Source organism: Fringilla coelebs (assembly GCF_963513975.1).
Source record: "Fringilla coelebs genome assembly, chromosome: 15".
In the NCBI taxonomy this organism is placed as follows: domain Eukaryota; kingdom Metazoa; phylum Chordata; class Aves; order Passeriformes; family Fringillidae; genus Fringilla; species Fringilla coelebs.
The window spans coordinates 17198386-17212389 of record NC_140041.1 but is presented as its reverse complement, the minus strand read 5'-3'; the positions used below and the strand labels follow the sequence as shown (position 1 = coordinate 17212389).

The window sequence follows — 14004 nt, the reverse complement described above, 5'->3', positions numbered from 1 at the left end:
TATGATTTCATACTGTGGTCATTCTGCTGATCAAACAGCAAAGTTTAAGACAGCTCAGTGTCAGCATGAAAAAAACCTGCAGATAAAAACCCCTTATTTCTAACAAGGAGCTCTTGGCTGTTGTGTGCAGAACAGAGTCAAAGAGGTTTTTAATGTTCTGTAGCTCAAGGACTTGGCTCCTCTTCAAGCATTCCCAGCTCCACAAGGATGGGTGATCTGGAAAGTGACTGTGCCCCTCTAGGGGCAAAACTGTGGAAATTGGTTCTACAGGTAAATTCTGACCAGGGCAGTGAGCAGGGATTCCTGCTGGGGTTTGGGATGCAGCTTCCTCAGTTTCTCAGGCTCTGCTTTCAGCCTTCTCTGCCTTGAATTGTTAAAACAGCGCTGAGAATGTGCTGCTGCTTTTCTAGGGTAGCACTTGAAATCTATTTTAGAAAGTAAAATCTTTACTTTATAAAGTTACACTGTGAAAAACTCAGCCTGTATTTGATACTTCAGCATGTGGTGGAATTCCTGAGCACCCAGGTGATCCAGATGATCCCAAGAGAGTTGAGGGAAATAAAAATCCCTCCTGGCACTCCAGGGTTTGAATGTGGGGCTCAGAGATGCTGTGGAAACCCAAAATCTGTGCTGGGTGTTGTTCTGTGGTGGTGATGGAGCCACAGACTTGGGTGGCCGTGTTTGTTTGTCCTGGCAGTGCTCACTAAAACACCAGGCCTGCAAGAACCATTTCAGCAATTTGGGGATGTTTGAGGAGTTACAAAATCCTCCTTTCACAGAGCCCTCCTGCATTTTCACCGCTCGGGCTCAGCCTGCTGGAATTGCTCCAAGTGGCATTTTTGTGTCCCGAACCTCGGCCATGCTGCTGCTGAAATGAGGCATGGGAGCACATCCTCATCCCTCTGCCTGCCTGGAGAGTCTGTCCTGGTTCATCTGGGGGTTTGGCTCTAAGGGGTGCTTTTGTCTCAACCCAAGGTGTCTTCATGCAAAGAAAGTGGGGCACTGATGATTTTTGCCTGTATGCAAACAAGATGGGGCATTGATGATTTTTGTCTTTATGCAAACAAGGTGGGCATTGATGATTCTTGTCTTTATGCAAGCAAGGTGGGCATTTTGTCTTTATGCAAAGAAGGTGGGGTGTTGATGATTTTTTTCTGGTCCTTTAAAGCCTGAATTTTGACCTCACCTCTTGGGTGGTTGAAGAGCAGGGTAAAACTTCCCGGAGTGACCCCTGCAGTGTGAGATGTGCCAGCAATTCCCAGAGTGACCACTGCAGTGTGGGATGTGCCAGGAATTCCCACTCATTCCCAGAGTGACAGAGTGACCTTTGCAGTGTGAGATGTGCCAGCAATTCCCAGAGTGACCACTGCAGTGTGAAACGTGTCAGGAATTTCCACTCATTCCCAGAGTGACCACTGCAGTGTGAAACATGTCAGGAATTCCCACTCATTCCCAGAGTGACCACTGCAGTGTGGGATGTGCCAGGAATTCCCACTCATTCCTAGAGTGACCCCTGCAGTGTGAGATGTGCAGTGTGGAATTCCCACTCATTCCCAGAGTGGGCCCTGCAGTGTGAGATGTGCAGTGTGGAATTCCCACTCATTCCCAGAGTGACCCCTGCAGTGTGAGATGTGCAGTGTGGAATTCCCACTCATTCCCAGAGTGGCCCCTGCAGTGTGGGATGTGCCAGCAATTCCCACTCACTGTCCCTCTCTTCTGTCCCCCAGGTGCTCTCACGGAGTGTTACGATGAACTGGGCAACCGCTACCAGCTCCCTGTGTACTGCCTTGCCCCACCCATCAACATGATCGAGGAGAAGGGTGACCTGGAGACTCTGGACATCCCTGAGCCCCCTCCCAACTCTGGGCACGAGTGCCAGCTCCGCCTGCGCCTGTCCACGGGCAAGGACCTGCGGCTGCTGGTGCGCAGCATGGACACCGTGTACCACATGAAGCGGCGGCTGCACGCCGTGGAGGGAGTGGAGCCGGGCAGCCAGCGCTGGTTCTTCTCTGGGAGACCCCTGGCAGACAAAATGAAACTGGAGGAGCTGAAAATCCCAAAGGACTACGTGGTGCAAGTCATCGTGAGCCAGCCCTTAGCAAATCCCACCCCGGTGGAAAACTGAGCGCTGCTCTCGTTTGGTTCTTCTCTGCTGCGTCTCTGGGCTGGGGTTTGGTTTCGCTGCCCTCTCTTCTTTCTGGGGTTGTCCTGCTCGTGGATGGGTTGCGAGGAATGACCAGCAAAAAAAAAAATTCCATCTGTGATGGAGATCTGCAAAAATGTACAAACGTAACCTGGCCTCTGGGGTTTGCCCCATCTCGTATTGAGCACGACAGCAAGAGCAACGGGGCAGGGCAAAGGAAGGGAAGGGAAGGGAAGAGAGGGAGGGAAGAGATTGTTCTTCACTTGGTGCAGATACCTAATGGTCCTGGAACTGTCAGTGGTGTCCTGATCCACGAGGCCGGAGCACTTTTATTTAAAAACCCAACTTGAAACGGAATCGATGTTTCCAGTTCCATATCAGCAGCACACACAGTTCCTGCAGGAAGGAGCCCGCGGTCACGGGGATCCCTCGGGGCGTGCCCGGGCTCCGATGAGGCACAGCCAGCCCTGGGCAGTGGAGCTGGGCTGGGCTTTGCTCCCTGGCAGCTCCTGGCCATGCTCAGAGCCAGCAGTTGTACATTCCAAGGTGGCAGTGCAGCCCTGTGCCACTGCCCCAGGCAATAACTCAGCCCTGTCTGCTCTGTACTGTAACTCACCTGCTCCAGCACTGACCCAGCCTCAGCTCCTGCCTCGTGGGCACCTGAGGCTGTGCCTGCTGAATTCCTGTCCCTCAGATCCCGGAGGCTGTGCTGGGGTGAGTGCTGCTCTGTGATCCACACCTGGGCCAGGTGACTCTGCTGCTCCTGCCAGCTGTGATGGATTGCAGCTCCCCTGGAGCCCTCCAGGCTTGCAGATGCTGAGGAGGCAGCAGCACACAGTTGCCAGCTTTTGGGGTGTCACTGGCAGCCAGCCCTGGAGCTGGGGTGGCTCTCCAGGACAGCCTGGTGGCCTCGGCAGCACAGAGCATGTCCCCAGGCAGTGCTGGCCCTGCAGAATGTACCAGGGGCCCTGCAGCAGGTGACAAATCCTTCTGTAGTCTCAGAGACCACACCGGGCTTGGGGGTGCAGGTTGTTCCCCCACTGGAGCTGCTCTGCCCCCCTGCCTTTGCTGGAGATCAAGGCCCTGCTCTTTGAATCATCATTTTTCTGTTTGCTTGGGGTTTAAGCCATCATTGAAATCACTTCTTCCAAAGTCAAATGTGCTCTTAATATGGGAATAGCAGATTATTTCTTTTTCCTGGTTTCTGTCTTCCCTCTGTGAATTAAGTGAAGCTGGGGGATTCCTTTGACAATTTCAAACTTCTGCTCCTTCAGTAATTCCATAGAAATTGAATTTCTGGCACCCAGAAACTCCGAGGGAGTTCTTGCACCAGAGTCAGGATGATCAGGGACATCCCAGCAGGTGGAAGCAGAATTTCATTGATGGTTGGGAAACAGAGCCACGCTTTCTTTGCATTTCCCACCCCACTCAACTACAGCTTTTTTTGGTCCTCATTTTGTATCAAACCTGAGGGTTTCTGACAGCTCCACTGGCCCCACTTGGTCCAGGATGCCTGAAAGGCAGAGCTGTGGGAAGGAAAAAGAGTTCCCTGTTCTCATAATCACCAAAGTGACTTGCTTTGCTTTTCTTTTTTCTTCTTTTTTTTCCTTTATTTTAAAGGTGAAAGTGAGCTGATCAATACTAACCTAGAACAAGTTTTCTATTGTGGAGTTTTTTTAAAGCAAATCTGATTTACTGTACTTGAGGTTTTTTGCAGCCAAATCTTTTGCATTCCAGGGGAGGGGGAAATATTTGCTACATAAACAAGTCAAAAAAATCTCTCTTGGGTTTTCTCTGGGCAAAGGATGGGCTCATGCCAGGAAGACACTACTTGTCTTATAAGGCATAATTTATATGTCTGGATAAATGCTCTTTCTGGTGTCATTTCCCTGCAGTCCCTCCTGGAAAGGGGGAAAAATTCTGATGGATCAAGGAGGAGCAAACCTGGAGCTGTGAACACTAAAACACCACTTTTTTATTTTTGTAGGTTACTTTTTTTATTATTGTTTTTTCTATTTTCATTCAGGCAATTTGTCACCAGGTGCTGGTTTTGAGATGTTGGGGCTGGGGTTGCTCCTTCTTTGCCCCCTCTGAGCTGGAAAAGGCTCGGCTCTGTGAAACTGTTCCACATGATCATGGTTTATATGAATTGCTTTTATGGCAGGGAGGAAAGCTGATGCTCTGAAGACCATGTTGTGAGTGGGTTCTGAGTAGAACAGAGATTTTGTTCATGAAAATTCTCTTTAACAGCCTCCCCTTCCTTAATCACATATCAAAACCTGAAAGAATTCAATGGTGAAATGCTTTTAGAGGTGACAGTGAAGAGTTTGACCCTCTCTGTATAAAGTGACAGCACTACTGAGCACACACCCTGCAGAAACACAATTTCACAAGATTTTTATTAGGAAAGAACTTTACATCTCAAAATACCTGTTAAAAATATCAGCAACAAGCTGTAAGGCACATGGCTGACAGGGCCACGTCTAGAACTGGAAATTGTGACATAACAGACAACATTTGTGTCTCACATGATTGGGTTTGCCCTGCAAGGTGGGTTTGGGTGCAGATTGCAGTGCAGGGGAGAAGGCTGAGAGTGTGGGGTGAGTGTTGGGGCAGAGAGGGTGTCCCCTGACAGGGGGAAATTAAATATTTGAGTGGCTGAAGGGGCACTGATCAGGGACTCTCCTGTGGGGGCTGCTGGGGAGAGGATGGAGAGCACCAGGAGAGGATGGGAACCCCAGGAGAGGATGGAGAACACAAGGAAAGGATGGAGAGCACCAGGAGAGGATGGAGAGCCCCTGGGGAATTTGGAGAGCCCCTGGAAAGGATGGAGAGCCCCAGGAGAATTTGGAGAGCCCCAGGAGAGGATGGAGAACACCAGGAGAGGATGGGAACCCCAGGAGAGGATGGGAACCCCAGGAGAGGATGGAGAGCCCCAGGAGAGGATGGGAGCCCCAGGAGAGGATGGAGAGCCCCAGGAGAGGATGGAGAGCCCCAGGAGAATTTGGAGAGCCCCAGGAGAGGATGGGAACCCCAGGAGAGGATGGAGAGCCCCTGGCTTGCAGCAGGAGAGTGCTGGCAGCACGTCCTGGCTGGGTTTTGGCCCCTGGGGTGTAAATGCTGAACAGAATTTTAACGCACACGACACAAGCAAGGAGGAATCCATCTGGGATTTTTAAATTCCCCCCTCTCAGCCCTCTGTGCCATTCCTGCTCAGCTCTGGCTGGGCACTGATGCCAGGAGAACCTTTTTTAGCCTGTCAGTGACAGCTCTGTTTGACACAGCTCAGATTTTTCTACTCTTTCTTGTCACTTCTGCCCGAGCCAGAAGTAACAACCCAGTGAAAGTCACACTCCTGAAGAGCTTGAAGGGCAGAGAGGCACAAACCCCTGAGCCTGCCAGGGCCAGGGAGCCCCAAAAAGCCCCAGGTGTGCTGCAGCTCCGTTTGGGGCACTGCAGAAGGATGCTCAGGGTTTTCTTCCCCACCCCAGTGACAGCTGCTCCTTCAGAGCCCCCTAAATGTCCCATTGCAGGTTTTGTGGTCCCCCACACAAGACACAGCTTGGGATCCATTTTCTGGAAGCTTCTCTGGAGCTGGGGAGTAGTTTGGAAAATGAATTGGTGGTGTGATAAGTTGGGTTTTTAATAGACACCTTAAATTTGGGGTGTAACAGCACCAAAAAACCTCAGCCCAGGAGCAACCAAACCAACCCCAGCTTTTCTTTGCCTTCCACAGAAAGTTTGGGAAGGAAAGAAGGAATCTTTGGAGCAATGTGCATAATGTTTGGTGAAGGTCAATGATAACTTGATAAAATATTGCTGTAGTGTGATGTGCTTCTGCATATATATCCATTGCTAGTAAATAATGTAAAATCTTTTTTTTTTTTTTTTTGAAAGTATTAAAACTACAAAAGTACTCTTTGTTACAGTGGTGGGATGCTTTTAGCCATGGAGTTCTGGAAGCATTTTTGCTGTGTAGGTGTTGACAAAGTGAATGCTGAACGTTTCTCCATGTCTGTGATGCTTCAGAAATGGAAGGGGCAGTCGCATTTCTGGCTCTGGAGCTCTCTTTTCCAAACTTTTCCATGTTCCTGTACAGACATCTGAGACCCTGCACCTTATGCAGAGAATGTTTACATTTAAAAAAAAAGGAATTTTTCTTTTTTTGGCTTTTTCCCTGTGCTGCTCAGATCCTGTTACTTTGAAATGAAAGTAGTCTCTGTTAGGAAAAGGGACTTTTTTTTCTATTTTTTTTTTCTATTTTTTTTCTTTTTTTTTTTTTTTTTTTTGCCTTTGCCCTTCCCTGTAATCAAATCCCTCCTGGATTGTGGCTGGAAGCTCTGGGACAGCTTGGACTTTTCTGGGGTGGGATTAGAGGTGCTTGAGAAAGGTGTTTTTAAAAACCCCTGCCTTGGCTGTGGGGATGAGCTTTGTCCACGCTGCACTTCCCTGGAAAGCAGCAAAGCCTGCTCCAAACCCCTGGATGTGTGGCTGCCTTGCAGATTCCCTGGGAAGCCTCAGGGCTGGAATTCCTCCCCCAATGATGAATGTCCTGCTGTTCCCTCTGCAGCCACAAACACTCGTGGTGGTTTGGATGGATGCACACATCTGCTCCAGGATTTCCCTTCCCTGGAGCTGTTTGGGATTGCTGTGGGTGCCTCTCCTCTCCCAGATTCCACCCGTGGGGATGGACCTGGAGCTCTCCTTCCCAAGGGGGACACTTCACTGAGCCTACACCAGGCAGGCAGCTGGAAAATGACATATTTTAACCAAAAGGCTCCTTAAAGTGGACTTTGAGACTTTTACCCAACGTGTCTGCTGGATTTTCCACGGAAAATTTGTCCCGACCCTCCGAGCAGGAGGTCGGTCCAGGGGAACTCTGGATTTGTACATTTTCCACACGAAGACCACTCAGCCAGAGCCATGGGGCAAAGAGACAACTTCAGATCCTGACTCCTGCCTTAAAACCTCTCGTTCATCCTGAGCTCCAGCAAATCCTGCACCTGCTCACTCCCAGGTCCCTTTTTCTTTCCGTTGGGAAATCGGAATCCGCTCCAAAGGCTGGAGACAACTCAAGGCAATGGGAAACAAAAGGAATTGGAGCTGGTGGCTTTATGAAAACAACAAACTGGTCTTGGCTTAAAAGCCCTAATTGTGCCTCTCAAGTCCAGGGAATGTTTCAAAAGAGGCGGATTTGAGCAACGCCGGCCAGGACCGCGCCGGTGGCACTTGGTGACACCTGGTGGCACTTGGTGACACTTTGCTTCCGTGTGCTCTGAGCAAGGGACTCGGCTCTGTGTCCTCTCTGCCTCATGGGAATGGCTTTCAAAGATGGCTGGTACCATCAAATTTGTACTTCTTGAATAAATACCTTCATTTTTATGGTAAGAGCCCTGCTGTGTGTTTGTGCTCTGGGGTTTGTGTGGTGTTCCCGGGGGCCCCAGGACGAGGGGAGAGAGGAGAATCCTGACTCCATGCTCACAAGGCTGATTTATTGTTTTATGAGATATGTTATATTAAAACAAAATTATATACTAAAATGATACTAAAAGAATAGAAGAAAGGAGTTCATCAGAAGGCTAGCAAGGAATTGAAAGGAACGATAATAAAATCTTGTGACTGACCAGAGAGTCCGAGACAGCTGGACTGTGATTGACCATTAATTAACAACAGCCGCATGAGACCAATCAAAGATGCACCTGTTGCATTCCACAGCAGCAGATAATTATTGTGTACATTTTGTTTCTGAGGCATCTCAGCTTCTCAGGAGGAAAGATCCTAACAAAAGGATTTTCCATAAAATATGTCAGTGCCAGGGATTGGGGTTCCTGTTCCTTGGGATCTGCTGCTGGTTTGGGATTGCCCCAGGACACACCCAGGATTCCAGGCATGGGGCTCTTCCTTTCCCCTCTAACTCCTAGGAACACTTTTAGAATCAAATCCTTGTGTCAAACAGGTTTTTGAATATTTCCCCCCTCACTGCTCAGGGAAGAATTCCAGAATTCCAATTTTATCCTGCTTTGAGCAGCAGGTAATTTCCAAAGTGCTTTATGGGGTTTGGTCTGGTACTTTATTAACACCTCACAGGTTGTCTCCAGGCTGATCAATGATTTCTTATCCTAGGGAAGATCTTTTACTGCTGAGAGCAAACCACCCTGAATTTCAGTGGAAACGCTGTGCAAATTTCCTGTATTTAGAACAAAACAAAAAAATAATTTTTTCCCCCTGCATTTAAAAAATAAAAATAATCCTGGCCATGCCACACTTTAAGAAATTTTCCTCCTGAAATTTCTTCAGTGGGGCTTTTGGCTGGCAGCTGCAATTCTCCAATTTCTCCATTACCTCTGAGAGCCCTAAGGGACAGGTTTTAATGGGAATTTGGGTGTGTGGCGATGTTTTATCTCCCAGACAAGGTGTGAAATGCGTGGAGAATGCAGGGCCTGGAGATGTGCCTGGCTCTGGGGATCAGCTCCTCGCTGAACAAAAAGAATGGATCTGGGTAATTGTCCTGTAATTACATTCCCTGACACTTTGTCTTAATTCAGGTCAGCACTTTTATAGTCTTGATTAACTACCAGAGGTGTCAGAGGAGTAGGAATCATTCTTTGTAGGCCACAGCTAAATATTTCCATTTTTTTTTAATAAAATTCAAGAAATAAAAGTAATTTCACTGCAAAGTTTGGGATCTGAGTTGCAAACAAACAAGGGTGTGGTTTTTCCTGGAAATTTTCCCTTTATAGATGTAAAATACATCATTTTTATTCCTTTTATACGGGAGTCCTTTTATAGTGTCTTTAATTTATCAATATTGCCTTTTCTAATAGATATTCATAGAATACAAGGTGCAAAGGCTTTGTACCTTTACAGTTTTCTTGGGAAGAAGATTTATAATTTAATTTATCCACATTCCCTTAAAAAGGAGAATATGGATAAATTAAAGAAAATTTAATTTATTTTACCCATAAAATTTAAATTAAAGGAAATTTATTTTAATTTACCCATATTCCCTTTAAAAAGAGAATATGGATAAATGAAAGAAAACTACAAATTAGGCAACCATTCCATAAAATCACAGGATGCTTTGGGTTGGAGGGGACCTTAAAGAGCCTCTTCCTCCAAACTTTTTCCACAGTCAGGGACATTTTCCACTATCCCAGGCTGCTCCAAGCACAGATTCAGAGCAGTTGTGGAATTTTCTAATTTAATTATTCCCTCATGCTGCAGCCATCCCATCTCTTCAGGGAAACTCCAACATCTGGAGGGGGCTCCGTGGTGTCCTGGGCTGTGTGGTGACAGGGGGAATAAATCCATGGCTGAACAGCCAATATTCAGCAAAAAATACAAAAGTGCCTCTCCTGCCTTCTCTCCACATGGCCTTAATGAGGGGGTTCATTAATGAGGAGTTTGCTGGTGCTGGGGGGATTGGGGGGGATGTGGAGCAGGAGCTGCCCTGGCAGTGCCCAGCTTGCCCCAGTGACACCAGCATGGCTCCAGTGCAGGGGACAGGAGGTGACACCAACATCAGCCTCACCTGCTCCTCACACAGCCCTGGGCAGCACCTCCGGGGTTTATTCACTTTATAATTGCTATTTTTTTTTTGTTGTTGTTGGTTTTTTTTTGGGGGGGGGGTGGTTGTTTTGGGGTTTTTTTGATGGTTTTTTGTTTGTTTGGTTGGGGTTTTTTTGTTTGTTTTGTTTTGTTTTGTTTTTTGGGTTTCTTTGTTGCTTTTTGTCCAAGCAGGAGACTGCAAACATTTTGGATTCCCTGCAGCTCAGCTGTTAATGTTGGAGAGGAGGAGGCAGATCCCACCTCACCAGGTAGCCCTGCCCACCAGGAGTTACTCCAGAGAAAGACCCCAAATGCAAAGACCCCAAATCCTCTCATCCCCCTCTCCAAGCGTTTTCCGAGTGACTCAGGGGAAATCGGTTCCAGCTGATTTTCTGGGGCCCATCCCAAACACTCCCAGCTCCCAGGGCCCCTCCCTGGCTGCTGCCCTGCCCCTGGAGATGAGGTGCAGATGTTGGAGTGATTCACAACATCTGGATTGTGCCGTGCTGGGAGGAGCCTCCCCAGCCCCTGCTGAAAGTGCCCTTGGAACCAGGCAGCACCAACAGGATTTGGGGCTGAAAACCTCGTTTCAGGAAATGCTGGCAGGGCTCAGAGCCGGCCAGAGGATGGGGGGGTTGGTACCTGCCAGGGCAGGGGCTGCCAACCCTGCAGGGCTGAGGTACAGCCAGCAAACGACTGCAGAGGAGGCTGCTGGGCAAAGAGAAGAATTATCTTATTAATAATTATCTTTTTATTCAAACCAGTGACCCAGGGACCTGGCAGCAGGGAGGAGGAGCAGTGAGGTGACCTCCCCCAGGTCCTCGTGCCCTGGAGCAGGTGGAGATGCTCTGTTCAGGAACAGACCATGATCCTGATTTCCTGCCTGGAGGAGCACGTGGAACACCGAGCACTGCTCCCATCCAGACAATAAATGGGACCTCCTGCTTCCCCCAGCCTCAGGAAATGCCAGAATCCTGCTGCTTCCTGCCAGGGAGCCCCAGCTGCTGCTGCTGCTGGGCTGGGGATGTGCTGGGAGAGCCACTGACACCAGCCAGGCTCCGAAGCTGCTGCCAGGGAGTCATGGAGTGCTGCGGGCTTAAAGCTCATCTCCCTCCACCCCTGCCATGGCAGGGACACCTCCACTGTCCAGGGTGCTCCAGCCTGGCCTTGGGCACTGCCAGGGATCCAGGGGCAGCCACAGCTTCCAGGGGCTGCCCACCCTCCCAGGGAAGGATTTCTTCCCTATGTCCCATCCAAATCTCCTTTCTGGCAGTGGAAGCCATTCCCAGTGTCCTGTCACTGCAGGCCCTTGTAAATCCTCCCTCGAACTCTCCTTTGAGAGCTCCTTTCCCATCCCTCCCATGTCCATGGTTGGCTTCTCCCCCTCCTCCCCAAATCCCACAGGGACACCCCCAATGTTGATCCTGCTCCAGAGCAGAGCTGCAGCTCATGCCCAACCTCAAAGCTGAGCTTTAGGGGTAATCCTGGCTTTAGCACCCCTCTCCCTCCCCACAGCATTCCAGGATCTGATCCTTATTCAGGTTGGTGCCATCCTGAAGAAAGCAATAAAAGTTCCCCTGAGGAGAGCAGGGAGCTCTCAGGCACCTCCTGCACGAAGCTGAGAGCAATAATTAGCAGGATTTATTTCATTTGAAATGCCCACTGCTCCCAGCCAGGCTGCACAGGCAATTAACAGCCCGGAACAGACACGAGATGCTGCTCAGAATTCATGGACAGTATTAATAAGATGATTTATGAGAGCCACATGTGATTTCTGCCCAGAGAAAATGTGCAGGTGCTCATTGCTGTCTGCCTGTCCTCTCTTCCCGTCTTCTCCTCCCACCTTCTTTCCCACCTCCACCACTGGAGGGAAAAAAATACTTTTCCAACAAACCAGAAACACTCAAAAAAACCCACATTGTTCTTTTGAAGGTGTCACTTTTAACAATTCTTTTCAGTCCTCTTTAATCTCCTCCAGGGTAGCATAGAGGAAGAACCGAACCAGCTCCAGAATTTCAGTCCAACTCCCCCAAGTGTGAACACAGAGGACAAACTGCCCATGTTAATAAAAACAACAAAACTGCAGCTTGGGCTGATTCTGCCACCCTTAAATCTCTGCCATGGGGAGAAACCTGTGGGAAGAGGGATCGTTTGGGCTGGAACACCAAAACCACCTTGAAAATATCTTCAAATACATTGAAGAACTGCAGCACGAGGTGGGGAAGCACTGAACCAGTGAGTGAGGGGTTGCAAAAAGCCTCATGGGGAGGACTTTTGGCAAGCAACCAAAATAAATGCTTCTCAACGTGAGCATGGGAAAGGTTTGGGAAAGGATTACATGTGCAGCACTCAGGAATGAGCTCCAGCGAGCCAGAAATGCCCTCTTGCCCCGTGCCCCTGGCAGCTGGCACAGCTGGAAGGATTCCTGCAGGGCTGCCTGGGGTTTTCCTACGTGGATTTTGTGCTCCCTGTGCCAGGACCTGGCTATTGTGTTTGGACAGCCTGGCCTGGGGGCTTCACACCCTGCTGGGACACAGGGGTGGCATCAATCCACTCAGAGCTGTGTCAGTCACACACCGGGCAGGAGGCAATGCAAGGGGCAAGGAGGATCCCCAGGCAGGGCTGCCGTGGATCTGGGTGGCTCTGCCAGCTCCCCTGAGCCTCACAGCCCTCGGGAGCTGCCAGGCCACTGTCACCTCCCAGAGCAGCAGGGAGGGCACAGAGCTGTGTCTGAAAGGTTTCTGGGGAATTGCCAAGCCCCGAATTAACCAAGCTGCTGGCTAATTAATATCACAGAGTGCTGCTGTTGTTGGAACATCCGAAGTGCAATGTTTGTGGTGTCACTGATGCCTGGTTTTAAATCCCAGGTGACACAGAGTCCTGTGTGTGCCTTCCCAAAACATCACACAGAGCATTTGAGGGCTTTAATGCCAGACTCGTTTTTAGGAACATTTTTTCTTGAAGGGCAGAGAGGCACAAACACCTGAGCCTGCCAGGGCCAGGGAGCCCCAAAAAAGCCCCAGGTGTGATTGTGGCTGGAAGCTCTGGGACAGCTTGGACTTTTCTTGAAGGTGATTCTTTCAATGAACATCCAGCTCTGCCAGGTTTTTGGCTTTTTTGGGTTTTTTTTTAACAGCAAGGACGGGGAAAGATGACAACCAGCCCAAGGTTTTAGGGAATGATGCGTCAGGGAACCCGTGAGACGTCACTAAAATCAGATGTTCTGAAAGAGGGAGCCTGTGCTGAGTTTTGCTGGAATTATCCTTCAGGATGGAGCGTGTGAAGCCCCCCTGTCCCTGTGCCCCGGGCTGCGCGCTGGGACCGGATTTGGGGCAAAACCCGCGCGGTGCGGGTCCGTGCGGGGCCAGCGCGACGGCTCCGGGCTGCACCGCCGGGGGGGTCCCCTAGATGTCCCCATTCCAGCGGGATTGCCGGCCGGCTCTCCAGAGGGAGATGTCCCCATTCCAGCGGGATTGCCGGCCCGCTCTCCAGAGGGTTTGCGCTCCACCGTGGGGAGGATGCGAACGTCCCAGCGGACACCGCCTGGGTCCCACCCCGAAGCAGCCGCGGTGCGGGGTCCCCGCAATTCCCGCAATTCGGGGAGGCTGCAATCGGCTGGCTCCGGCTGTTTTCCCGGGGCGGGGGGAGCAGGATCGCGGCTCTGCCAGGGCACGGCGGGATTCGGGATTTCCGTGCGGGGGTCGGGCACAGCCCCGGGGATGCCGCGGGCCGGGCCGGAGCGGGGACATCGCTCCTTCCCAGCCCGGCTGGCCCGGGTTTACTTTCCTTGGCCCGGGATTGCGATTCCTTGGCTGGCTCCGCTGGCTCCGAACCGAGCCGGGCTGGGCCACGGCGCGATGCACCGGGACGGGCAGAACGGGGCCGGGCCGTACCCGGGCCGTGCCGTGCCACGACGACTGGGCAGAGCCTACCCGGGCTGAGCCGTGCCGGTCAGGACGGACCTTGACCCGGCTGGGCAGTGCCGGGCCGTACCCAGACTGAACCGTGCAGGGCCAGGGCAGAGCCGTGCCCAGGCTGAACCGTGCCCGGGATGAGCCGTGACAGTCTGGGAGGGCCGTGCCCCGTCTGTGCCGTGCCCTACCCGTCTGTGCCGCGTCCGGACCGTGCCCTGTCTGTGCCGCGCCGTGCCCTACCGGGGCCGAGCCGGGCCGTGCGGGGCGGTGCCGGCCGGCCGGGCGGAGGGCTCGGGCGGCCAATGGCTCCGTCCCGGGCAGCCCAGCCCAGCCCAGCAGGTGGAGCGGCTCCGGCTCCATGTGCGCGGCTGGAGGCGGCTCCGGTGCCGGTCCCGCCTC

The 14004-nt window shown here is 51.1% G+C and overlaps 1 protein-coding gene across 1 annotated transcript in view; it reads left to right on the top strand.

Moving 5' to 3' along the window:
- UBTD2 (ubiquitin domain containing 2) overlaps positions 1–2287 on the top strand; it is a 37979-nt gene extending 35692 nt beyond the window's left edge. The window contains exon 3 of the mRNA XM_084215840.1: positions 1728–2287. Within this exon, the coding sequence (XP_084071966.1) occupies positions 1728–2125 (398 nt within the window). The 3' untranslated portion in view covers positions 2126–2287. The remainder of the gene's footprint in view (positions 1–1727) is intronic.
- Positions 2288–14004: the final 11717 nt, after the last annotated feature.